The 11,544-nt window shown below is 30.6% G+C and overlaps 3 protein-coding genes across 4 annotated transcripts; 1 reads left to right on the plus strand and 2 right to left on the minus strand.

Moving 5' to 3' along the window:
* Window positions 1–88: 88 nt before the first annotated feature.
* On the minus strand, window positions 89–3,430 carry LOC143425960 (uncharacterized). The gene is made up of 5 exons (XM_076899055.1): window positions 3,038–3,430; window positions 2,247–2,523; window positions 1,622–1,905; window positions 1,267–1,516; window positions 89–1,188 (listed from the first exon to the last, which is right to left on the minus strand). Exons 1-5 carry the CDS (start codon window positions 3,224–3,226, stop codon window positions 1,127–1,129), a joined length of 1,062 nt encoding a protein of 353 aa, XP_076755170.1. The 5' UTR covers window positions 3,227–3,430; the 3' UTR covers window positions 89–1,126.
* A 399-nt stretch (window positions 3,431–3,829) lies between these two features.
* On the minus strand, window positions 3,830–5,948 carry LOC143425955 (RNA-binding region-containing protein 3). The gene is made up of 6 exons (XM_076899050.1): window positions 5,817–5,948; window positions 5,160–5,639; window positions 4,951–5,095; window positions 4,408–4,860; window positions 4,141–4,291; window positions 3,830–4,071 (listed from the first exon to the last, which is right to left on the minus strand). Exons 1-6 carry the CDS (start codon window positions 5,838–5,840, stop codon window positions 3,912–3,914), a joined length of 1,413 nt encoding a protein of 470 aa, XP_076755165.1. The 5' UTR covers window positions 5,841–5,948; the 3' UTR covers window positions 3,830–3,911.
* A 420-nt stretch (window positions 5,949–6,368) lies between these two features.
* Window positions 6,369–11,449, plus strand: LOC143425953 (putative ATP-dependent RNA helicase DDX5). 2 transcript variants are annotated; one of them, XM_076899046.1, is made up of 8 exons: window positions 6,369–6,490; window positions 6,608–6,726; window positions 7,316–7,573; window positions 7,646–7,883; window positions 8,081–8,361; window positions 8,653–9,146; window positions 10,485–10,727; window positions 10,795–11,449. In XM_076899046.1, coding segments are annotated over exons 2-8 (1,830 nt in total). In that variant the 5' UTR covers window positions 6,369–6,490; window positions 6,608–6,724; the 3' UTR covers window positions 11,109–11,449. The 2 variants fall into 2 exon arrangements, with proteins under 2 accessions (XP_076755161.1, XP_076755162.1); XM_076899047.1 differs by lacking the exons at window positions 10,485–10,727; window positions 10,795–11,449 and adding an exon at window positions 9,552–10,117.
* Window positions 11,450–11,544: the final 95 nt, after the last annotated feature.

Below are 11,544 nucleotides of genomic sequence, written 5' to 3' on the forward strand. Positions count from 1 at the left end.
AACATACATACATACATACATGAATACACACAACACGCGCACACAGAGTTTATACAATTTAAACAAATAAACAATAAAGTAGTGTCTTTAATCGATAAAGTAATAATGTGCAATTATATAATGACTTTCGCTGTACCTTGTTTTATCTCTTTTTATAGCTTGGCACAAATTTTATCATAGATTCGCATATTCTTCAAAAATAGACATCAATCCTTAAATTTCATTACTGGTGTAGATTTTGTGATAAAATGCTACATACAATATATTATTACAAAGTATATTACTTTGGATCTACATTAATGCTGGAATAAATTATCCGCTTTCAAGTATAAAAAAATATTTCTCTTAGTACATTGGTACCGACACGTAAATACATCAGTAATGTAAATTTTTCTCCACTTGAGATTGTCCTGCACTTTATTATTGTTTTAGGATATATCTCGTACTTTCTACCATTTCCGGCTTTCAACCGTTCGCATCTCTATGATATATAAATTAATTGTAACGAATATAATAAAGCCTATGCTCAAAGTAACGTGAAATAAATGTTGATAACGTGGATGCAAACATATAAATCACAAACTTAATAAAGAAAATATTCTCCGTAGGATTTCTCGACGAAATGTAAACGACATAAGTACTATGTGTTAAATATTCACACTTGCGATACGAAACTGTTACGAATATGTGCTAGGATGTAATTGTAACCCATACAATACTAGTGCATCATTGTGAATACATATGTGTTTATGAGAATTCTGAAAAGAATTTAAGGATGCATAAAACCATTATCTTATAGTGAAAATTAGGACTTATGCCTCTTTCATTAAATACAAAGGCAGCTCCATTTAAAAGGACAAATAGTATGTTCCCTATCACGATTTTTGTCTCCATACATCGATTTATGAGTTTGCAATCATAAAGTCTGTAAAACATAGTTAATCGAACAACCTAGTCCAATTAGTATTATGTACAAGGAAAAGGAACAATTTGGTCAGGTGGTTAGATTAGTAAATCACTTAAAACACACCTAATGAGTCCGAAATGACACATGTCGTTTAGACTATGCAGGATTCTCACTCTATTCCTTTCCAAAAGGAACAATTTTCAATACATTTAATCATCTTCAATTATCTTTACGAGCTTTCTTTTTACTTTTTTTTTGAGGTTTGGTTTCTGTCCAGATATCTAAAATATATTTATGAAGATATTTTAAAATGTTATATCTTTTAAGGCCTAAAATTGGTGTAACTAAGAAATAATTACCTCCCAGTTCATCAAACACAGGACCACTCTTTTCTTGTGTCTGTGTAATTTTAGAATTCTTTTCGTCAGAATTATCTGAATCTTTTTCTATATTATCGTCCTTCTTTTTTGTTTTTGGTTCTTGAACTTTATTATCTACTTTTAATGGGGGCATAGAAGTCACCATAGGCGTATTTTCACTCTCTGAAACCTTTTTACCCTTCTTTGACTTTACACTCTTTTTCTCTTCTTTCTCTACTACCTTTTCATTCTTAAATAAATTATAGAAAAAGACACCAGGCATATTAGTTGTTATAACACTAAATACTTTAAATATATAAATTTTAAATAAAATATGTTTATATTTATAAATTACCTTAGGTTGTTCCTCTTTTTGATGCTCTTTCTCTTTAGGTATTTCCTCATTCGAAATTGGTGTAAGTATCACATCCTTTTTATCTTTCTCTTGTAGCTCTTTGTTTTCTGTTTCTTTAGCAATTTTATCTTTAATTTCTGATTTTTCCGTAACTTTTTGTTTTACCACTTCTTCATTAATTAAGTCAGTCTTCTTATTATTTTTCTTGTTCTTTTTTGAAGGTGACTCCTCCTCCTTTTTCTTATTTTTCTTATCTTTCCTAGAATAAGCTTGTTCCCAATCTCCTACATTTTAAATAACAAAATCAATGTTACTTCGATTATAAAAGTAGCCTAAACTGATTGTGCTAGAACGGAAAAACTTTATGATATATTTCTTATTTATTTCTACTCCCAGTATAGAAAGATACTTTGTATTCAAATCGAAATTTTACGCAAAATTTTTTATTAAATATTTGAAGATAAAATCAATCTTTATTTATATGGAAATTAATTAATTGTCTAAAGTATACAATTAGTGATTTTATTATGCACAACTATATTACAGAGAAAAAATTTAACAATGGACAGATATATGTACATATTTCGAACACATAAAAACCACTTTATTGTAACTATATATTTACCTTCATCAAAATCAACTGGTTTCTCCTGATACAAGTTTTTTAAATTCTTTTTATTTTTCACCTGTTCAACCTTGTTTTCTTTAGTAACTTTTACTACAGCTTGATCCTTGTCTTTTCTAGTCACAGAAATTTTATTATCTTCTTGTTTGCGTTCCTTTAACTTTCCTTCGGTATCGTCTGATTTTGATGTAACTCTCCTAGATGTATCTGTTTTTGTAGATGGAGTCTTCTTAGCAGGACTGGCCTTTTCAATTGCAACTTGGCCGTTAGCAGATCTCTGTAATAGACATCAATTACCTACATGAATTTAGGCATAACATTTATCTAAAATTTTTATATTACTATTTATAAAATCATAATACCGAGAGAGAGAGAAAAAATATTTTAGTATTTCTGAAATTTCTAAGAACTTATAAATCAACAAGTGTACAGCTTGTACTACTTGTAATACAGCAAACAATAAAACTAACAAAATCCGTAAGAAATGAGACAGAAGAGGATTCCACGCGTATATAACTAAATTATATTCACCGCATTGACAAAAAGAATAGGGACATACATTTTTAAACTATAAGCGAATTTATTAACCAGCTGATTTATTAACCGCGTGTACGCATGTGTGCATGTGTGCTGTGATGCGTGCGCGCGCGCACGTATGTATACATATTTTCGCAACGAAGAAGCAACCATATGGAGAGTAGTATAAAACAACGTACAGATTGTCGCATTTTCATTGTTAATTAATAACAGAAAAAATGAAAAGATACGGTTGTTGATTTAATCGCGCTAACCTTTTCCTTGATCTTGCTGCGTTTCTTGTTCGCAAATTTCCGGTCCACGTCAGAGCCAACCGAGAGTTGTGCAAAAGGTGGTTGTTCGGCCTTTTTGAAACCAAAAACGAAAACGAGAATCGCGCATACAAGCACGATACCCACGGGTAACGCATATTGTGAATGCTGAAACAGCAGGTTAACGTCCATGGCAATACAAAGAACGTGTCAACGTGTGTGAGATCGACGACGGAAACGAGGGACGGCAATAGAGTGACGGCGACACCACATACGGCTACGACTCGATGATGATCGGTGGGTGAACCGGACGCTCGACGCACACGGTGCAGATCGAACAACTCAAAACATAGCACTCTAGTGGAAGGTCTACGAATTACTGGATGCCAGGCGGGCGCCGATCTCCGCTGACGCGGCTATGACATACCACTAAATAACTCAAGCGAGATCTTATTTTACGCACATTCACCAAATTTTCTATATACATAAAAATGATATAACTGTAAGCATAGCAGCTATTAAATTAAAATTAAAAACGGTTATATATCCGTAATAAAAGAATAACATACTGCTCAAATATTTTGTTATTCTTTTATACGAACGGAAAGTAGCGAACTTAATCACTTCACCGCGCGCATCGCATCGATCTTTAGATCACGTAACAAGACATAAGATTAAAGTTTTACTAAATGTAAATATACATACGTATTTGTATGCGTGTGTTATGTATTAGGAGTAAGTAGCTTTATTTTATTTTGAATAAAACTTCATAACACTCAATGTGAAATGAAACTGTTAAGATATATAAAGTTTACTTTATTAAAATTATTATTAATTACGTAATATAATACAGATTATAATGGAAACACCGTTAATGTTAACTCCTTGCTACCTTAGCAAATTGTACAACCATAGGCTTGTCTTTTAAAATAAAACCATTCGTTTCATCAAGAGCTAGCTGTGCTTGCTCTACATTTTGCAATGTGATGAATGCTTGACCTTTCATTCTACCTTCTTGCAGAAGTCGTACATCGTAACTAAAATAAAATGAATTATTTAGTAACCATGCAAGAGACGCGTCACATTTTCCAATTGATAATACTTACTTAAATTCTGTTTTTAATCCAGGCTCCATGTACTTTCGATAAATAAAGTGGAGATCCTTTTCTTCAACTTGTTTCGCAAGATTTTTTATGTACAACCGATTAGATGGTTTGCCAGGGTGATAATTTCTAAAAACAGGAAGTAACCTCTGATCTGTAAAATAAATGGGAAAGAAATTTATTACACGATTTATGCATTCCCCAGATGTTTTCGACTATCAATTATTTTTCTTCAAAGAACTGAAGATCAAAGTAAGAATGAAGTTTTACCATTAATTGAAATTCTGTTATTTGCCAATTCTTTAGTTGTAATTACGTCTTCTTCGATGCTATCAATATTTTTATTGTTCGCAACAGTATCAGTTGTTTCAGAAGCTGGAAATATTAATCCAAAGCCACTATTTGCAGCATTTGTAGAGGCGATATTTTCTTCTTTATTTAAAGTCTCTAACAATTTATCCATTGTTTTTAATTCTATTTTAAGATTTTTTGTTTCCCCAAGTTGTACTTGTTCAAACATATCTTCTGGCTTTATAATCTTTTGCATAGAACTTGAAGGTACTATATGTTTGGCAGGATTAAAAAACTTTGGAATTTTTAAACGTTTTGTAGACTGTGGACGTTTTCTTTTAGTAGGAATAATTTCCATAACTTTTTTATTATCTTCTTCTTCATTTGATTCTATTTCAGATTCTTCTTCTTCTGTTTCCTCATTGCAAACATCTGTGTATTATCATATGTCGTTATACATATATATTAAATAAGAGATTAAAATTAAAAACTGAAAATGTAGGAAAATTATAATTTCAATACCTGGATTTTCTTTATTATATAAACTTTCTTTTATAAATATGCTCTTATATTTTTCCACATCGTAAACTTCTTTAAGTGCTGGAAATTCTGCCTCCAACTCTTCAAAAGGAGGTGGTAAGTTCATTCTGTTCATTAAATGTAAGACCTATGCGAACGCAATACAATAATAAAAGATTAACTGTATCGAACTACTTTTTGATTAGCTTTACCTGTGTGTAAAAAGCTGGTTCATTTAATAATTGTATAGCAATTCTTATTAAAGTACCCTTTGTTGGTGTTGAATATTTATACTGTATGTTTGGTGGAGGTGGTTGAGTAAAAACTTGATTCATAGTCCAGCTATTTAATTTCTGCAAAAATGCTTGAAAATTGGATCTGTTCACAGATTCGTTCTTATTTTCCTCTTCCACAGGCTTATCATTATGTATGTCAGTTTCAGTCTTTTCTGTTGATATAGATGTTTTAGCAAACTCAACTGTTAAATGCTGTCCCCTAATATTTAATTGATGTAAACGTAATAATGCTTCTGTAGCTGCTTCTTGAGATGAGAATTTTGCGAAAGTTATTGTGTATTTCTTAGAAGGTCTTATAGTATGTGTTTTAACGGCACCATATTTTTTAAATAACTCATTACGGCGTTCGTCTGAGAGATCTGGTGTTAAATGTAGAATCCTAAGTGTATCAGAGATCTGAAATGACCAGTTCACAATTAATCAATTGCAGAATGTACACTTGAATATTATTTCAAATTCAACAAATATATGACAGGTTAAGTACTATTTAATATAATTTACAAATAAAAATTCAATAAACTTTTTATTTTCTTTCATATTTTTGTTACGTATGTATGAATTGTACAAAATTACATGTGCTGTTTTAGATGACATCATAAATTTAAAACAAAATGTTTAATGTTATCAAACAATATTTACGATTATATTGCAGATTGCAAACATATAGTAAGGAAGTATTATGCAGCATTATGATCCTAAACTACAGCGTCATCTTTCGGAGTGCAATAATCGATAAAATTGCGGTACATTCAATTTTAGCAATTTTATTTTCCGTGTTTTAGTATTTAATAATGACTTTACTTATGAATTATGCCTTCCTTTAACTTTTGTCAAGATTAATAATAAATTGGATATATAATTATTTGTAAACTAAGAGTACAGTGAAGGGAGATTCGTATAAGTTACATATCTACTTTATTTAAGAAATTATTCATAAAATTTGCGTGAGCATGTATACGTGGCTTAAAAATATATTTATGTTCGTAAAAAAAGATTTACGTCCTTCCATTATCATTATTATTTTACTTGTTTAATCGCATAATCTCTCTCCCTTACTCTTTCTCCCTCTTTCCTTATTGAATTGTATATATATTTATATTATATTCTATTGCATATTACATTTCTTTTGTTTTAGCTCCTTCTCTCGTTTTTCACGTATTACTACGCGAATGCTGTCATGGAAACAGTTTATACTACGGAACTACTTTCGGAAGTTCATTTGTCAATTTGATCTGTCGGATTTACCGGTAAGTTTAAAAATAATCAATTTATTTTATACACATGATACGTCGATAAGATTTTTCTTGTGAAACGAGAATTCCAAAATTCCTGTTAAAATAAACTTCATACGTTTTTTAATATAGGGACGCTAACTGTCCCTGATACTCGGTTCTACGCAATTATCGATTGGCGTTTGCGAAAGTGACCGCAAAGCAGAATAATCTGTTGCTTGTTATATTTGAAGATATTTCTGTTTCTAAATGTAAGTATAACGTGTCAATTTCATTTTAAAGTTACGTAATAAATATTTATCTATTTTTTTATATGCCTGCATTTTAGAATAGAGATTTTATTTAAATACTTGTTATAGATTTATTGATGATATTGTTACTAAATATCCGTCGAGTCCACCTCGTAATTCTGAATAATACCGATCAATAATTAACAAAATTTGTGATAAAAAAAATATAGTTGCATATCTTAAGTTGTTTTTTTGTATCTATCATCTGTGTTACTTGCATCTCCACATATAATGTAATGGATACTTTTAAAAGTACATTGAAATAAAAAATAATTATTGTGTTATTCTTGGAATTTCATTTTTTGTACAATTTTAGCACTCTTTTTTTTCTTTCTTTGATCAGTAAATGATTAAATATATGTATATGTTATTAAATTATTTGAATTATCATAATAAAAATTAAGTCAGTGTTACATTTGATAAATTTATATTTTATGTCAGATTGTTAAAAAGGTTTTTTAATCTTTTTCGTGAAAGAAAAACTTTCAGGAGAATACCGATAAAATATAGTAATAAAATATTGATCATAGTATTTGTTACACGTACTTAGGTTTAATCGTGAGAGAGACCATAATAGAGGCCGTAGAGGTGGCAGCGGCAGAGGTGGCAGTAGAGGAGGTGGTGATAATATCCGTGGAAGTAGTATTAATAGATTCGGTATAAGGGGTAGAGGTTCTACCAGTAATGTTAGAGGTATTATAAAAAGTAAACAGCCTGGAGGAGCACTTAGGAAAATCACTTGGGATGTAAGATCTTTAGAACCATTACGTAAAGATTTCTATATCGAGCATCCTACAGTTAGAAGCAGGTAAAAATTTTATAATCTTTTGTCTTATCTTCTGCTTTTCAAATTAAAAATATAATGTTTACTATTTATTAGATCGAAGGAAGAAGTATGCCAATTTCGAGAAAATGCAGAAATAACGATAAAAGGTGATAATATACCTAATCCTATACAATACTTTGAAGAAGGAAATTTTCCAGCTTATGTATTGGAAGAAATCCGCAAACAAGGCTATGCTCAACCTACAGCGATTCAAGCACAAGGATGGCCTATTGCGCTTAGTGGCAGAGATCTAGTTGCTATTGCTCAAACTGGTTCTGGAAAAACGCTAGGAGTGAGCCAGATTACAGATATATTCAGTTTCAATTTGTAAAAATGTACAGACGTTTCTTTTTTTTTTTCTTCCTTTTTTATATTTAATTTATGAAGTTTAAAATGAATATATGTATGCACTGTATTTATACAAACTTGAATATTAACAAGTTCTTGCACAAAGGTAAAGTGTACTACTCATTTTTCATCTTATTTCAGTACGTTTTGCCAGCAATTGTGCACATCATACATCAGCCTCGTCTTGGTAATGGTGATGGTCCAATTGTTTTAATCTTAGCTCCTACAAGAGAACTAGCACAACAAATTCAAGAAGTAGCAAATTGTTTTGGAGAAGCAGCAAGTGTAAGGAATACCTGTATCTTTGGTGGTGCACCTAAAGGTCCACAAGCACATGATTTGGAACGTGGTGTTGAGATATGTATTGCTACACCAGGCAGGCTCATTGATTTCTTAGAAAGGGGGACTACAAATTTGCGCAGGTATAACTGAGGTTTTTAAGTATGAAGGTATTCGCTCAAAAATTTCTACAATGTAGGTAGTTAGAGTAAGATAGTTTCGAGTGGAATATGAAGTTTTAGCATTCACTTATGTTATTATCTGCATGTTTGGCTTTAAACCTTTGCAAGTCTGTTGATACTTAAAACCTTTATTGTTAAGAAAAACTAAGAAAAAATCGATTCTTCTACCTAATTTGAGCGAAAACCCTTTAAACAATAAAGTATAATAAATTGTTTTTAACATTTATTAACATGAAATATATATTTTTTTAGATGTACATATTTGGTATTAGATGAAGCTGACAGAATGTTGGATATGGGTTTTGAGCCCCAAATAAGAAAAATAATTGAACAAATTCGACCTGATAGACAGGTTTTAATGTGGTCAGCAACATGGCCTAAAGAAGTCCGAGCTTTAGCTGAAGACTTCTTAACCGATTACATGCATCTTAATATTGGTTCATTAACTTTGTCAGCTAATCATAATATTATTCAAATTGTGGATGTTTGTCAGGAATTCGAAAAAGACTTGAAATTATATAGGTTGCTTCAAGAAATTGGAAATGAGAAAGAAAATAAAACGATCATTTTCGTTGAAACAAAACGAAAGGTAGACGATATTACGAGAAATATCAGGCGGGATGGATGGCAAGCACTGAGTATCCATGGAGACAAAAATCAACAGGAAAGAGATCACGTGTTACAAGAATTTAAAAGTGGGAGAGCTCCTATTCTAGTTGCAACGGACGTCGCTGCTAGAGGATTAGGTATGTATTAATTTTTTAAATTACAATACTTACACATTCAAAATCGGGTGAATATGGGAATTGGCAACACTTATTGGATTAGCCAGTGATGCGTTATTAATAAGACCAGTGGACAGCAGTGTATGTAGCAATGTGTGATTCATTGAACATTTTTTTTTTATAGCAGAGCCCTGATAATTGTAACTCGTGTGTTTTTCATTTATTTTTTTATACTTTACAATACTACATGTTTAAACAGGTTTGTATTTGATTTGTTTATTATTAATAACATATAAGATTATTTATTTATAAATATCCAAATAAATATATTTTTTCTGCTGTAAATCTCAATAATAAGATTTATATAAAGGGTTCTAAAGAAATGCACACAAGCTACCACTAAGACTGTCTGCTTTTCTTTTTCAGAGGCACAGAGTACCCTAAGTGAACGCAGTGTACTGCCAGTATTGGGCAGACACAGTGAATATTTTATTTTTCTTTGTTTGTATTATATTAATGATCATATCAGAATGATAAAAAGATACGTTTTCAAAATTAAAATTCTTATATAGCATTATATATTTTTTCTAAGATGATTTTAATATAAAATTCTAGAATTTAATACAGATTTTTTAATTTTCTAATGCAATAATAATGATTGCTTTCGAAATAATTGTAAAATAATCACATTTAAAATGTTAAAATTATATTCTATATTTGAATATTATGTACATCCTACATAAAATTTATTTTTTTTTGCCTACTTGTCTACTCATTTGCCAGTATAATACGTCAAACAATTATAAAGCGTTTCTAGTGCCTCTAATTGTTAAAATTATTACTTAAAAACCTAAAAAGGTTAATGCATTCAGGCTTAAACCCTAAAATGCTGCCTTTATCCCAAAACCAGACACCACCGCTGTGTCTGTCTAATCTCTAGGCCATGATACATTATGAAACCAACTGAATAATTCTACATTTAAAAATAAATGGGGCTGTTCTTGCTGATTTTGAAATGGAATTTCCAACTAAAAGGTGGGTGGTTTTCAAACCTGACTTACAGGCAAATTTTATTTTTAAGTCCAAAAAGATGGAGGTTTATTTTATCTCATATATTAAAACTTTAAAGCATATTTTCAACTCCTATAATACATGGTAATCTAATTAATATATTTTTTAAAATCAATCCATACATATAATGTTAAGCATTTCACATAATTACTTTTACAAGTTTGAAGATCATTCTGTGAACTTGATACAATCAACAAATGATGGGGTGATGATCGTTATAAATTGTATATAAATTAGTTGAAAATACTAGTGGAGTATTTATGTTTTCTTTTAAATATTTTGTCACAGATGTGGATGATGTTAAATATGTGATAAACTTTGATTACCCGTCATCATCTGAAGATTACATACATCGAATTGGTCGTACCGGACGAAGGAGGCAAACTGGGACTGCTTACGCTTTTTTCACGAGCCATAACATGAAGCACGCAGGAGATTTAATAGAAGTATTGAGAGAAGCAGGGCAAAATATAAATCCGCGACTCACTGAAATGGCAGAATTAGCTAAATCAGGAACTTATGGAAATAGAAGTATGTCCTTAAATTATTTCCATTTAGAATTGAGCAAGAGTATCTTAAAATATCTTTTACATGATAGGTGGAAAACGATTTACAAGCAATGATAGAAGCAATGGTAGAAGAGGTAATATTGACACCAGAGGTAGGGGTGGTTCTATAAGAGGAAGGGGTGGCGCAAACGGTCGCGGCGGAAATTCTTATCAATCTACGTCGAGTAATTATTCAAGTTCAGATTACAGTAACTATAATAACACGAAACAGAGTAATCCAATTAACCAGAGTACAGGATATGGGTATACACAAAGAACCTATGGACAAAGTAACTTAGCACAAAGCTATGGAGGAGGCGATAATTATGGAAGCACTTATCAATATAGGGGAACAACATATTAAGAATGTAGTTACTCTATTAAAAAAATAGATTTTACTATTAAAACAATGTTAATAGTGGTATACTTAGTTGAATTTGTGTTAAGTTTAGAATAGCATAAGACAAACATTACACCAGATAGAACCAAAAAAATATGTCATGTATTTCATGTATACATGGAAAAAAGAAATTAATATAATAATAGTCATAATGAGGTTTGTTAAATATGTATGTATTACTAAAGAGTTAAAGACTAGATTCCATTAATTTCGTTAATTAAGTTAAAAAGTATATAAGATTAATAAATGTATTACATTTAAGTTCCTACGATTCATGATTAATTCAAATTTTATGTTGAACTTAAGAAAGTATTTTAATTTGAATACCTTAACAAAGAGAGGATAATATTTAAGTGATATTAAGAAATGTTCATTTAATTAGGATAACCGTATATGGTGT

Source organism: Xylocopa sonorina, chromosome 8 (genome assembly GCF_050948175.1).
Source record: "Xylocopa sonorina isolate GNS202 chromosome 8, iyXylSono1_principal, whole genome shotgun sequence".
In the NCBI taxonomy this organism is placed as follows: domain Eukaryota; kingdom Metazoa; phylum Arthropoda; class Insecta; order Hymenoptera; family Apidae; genus Xylocopa; species Xylocopa sonorina.

Coding starts and splice junctions, on each gene's coding strand:
- LOC143425960 (XM_076899055.1), bottom strand. CDS start 3,226: ATGGACGTTAACCTGCTGTTTCAGCATTCACAATATGCGTTACCCGTG. Junction 1,517..1,621: donor AAAAAGAGGAACAACCTAAG/GTAATTTATAAA, acceptor AATTTATTTAAG/AATGAAAAGGTAGTAGAGAA. Junction 1,189..1,266: donor TGTGTTTGATGAACTGGGAG/GTAATTATTTCT, acceptor AATATATTTTAG/ATATCTGGACAGAAACCAAA.
- LOC143425955 (XM_076899050.1), bottom strand. CDS start 5,840: ATGATGTCATCTAAAACAGCACAT. Junction 5,096..5,159: donor AACCAGCTTTTTACACACAG/GTAAAGCTAATC, acceptor GCGTTCGCATAG/GTCTTACATTTAATGAACAG. Junction 4,072..4,140: donor GGATTAAAAACAGAATTTAA/GTAAGTATTATC, acceptor ATTTTATTTTAG/TTACGATGTACGACTTCTGC.
- LOC143425953 (XM_076899046.1), top strand. Junction 7,574..7,645: donor CATCCTACAGTTAGAAGCAG/GTAAAAATTTTA, acceptor ACTATTTATTAG/ATCGAAGGAAGAAGTATGCC. Junction 9,147..10,484: donor CGTCGCTGCTAGAGGATTAG/GTATGTATTAAT, acceptor ATTTTGTCACAG/ATGTGGATGATGTTAAATAT.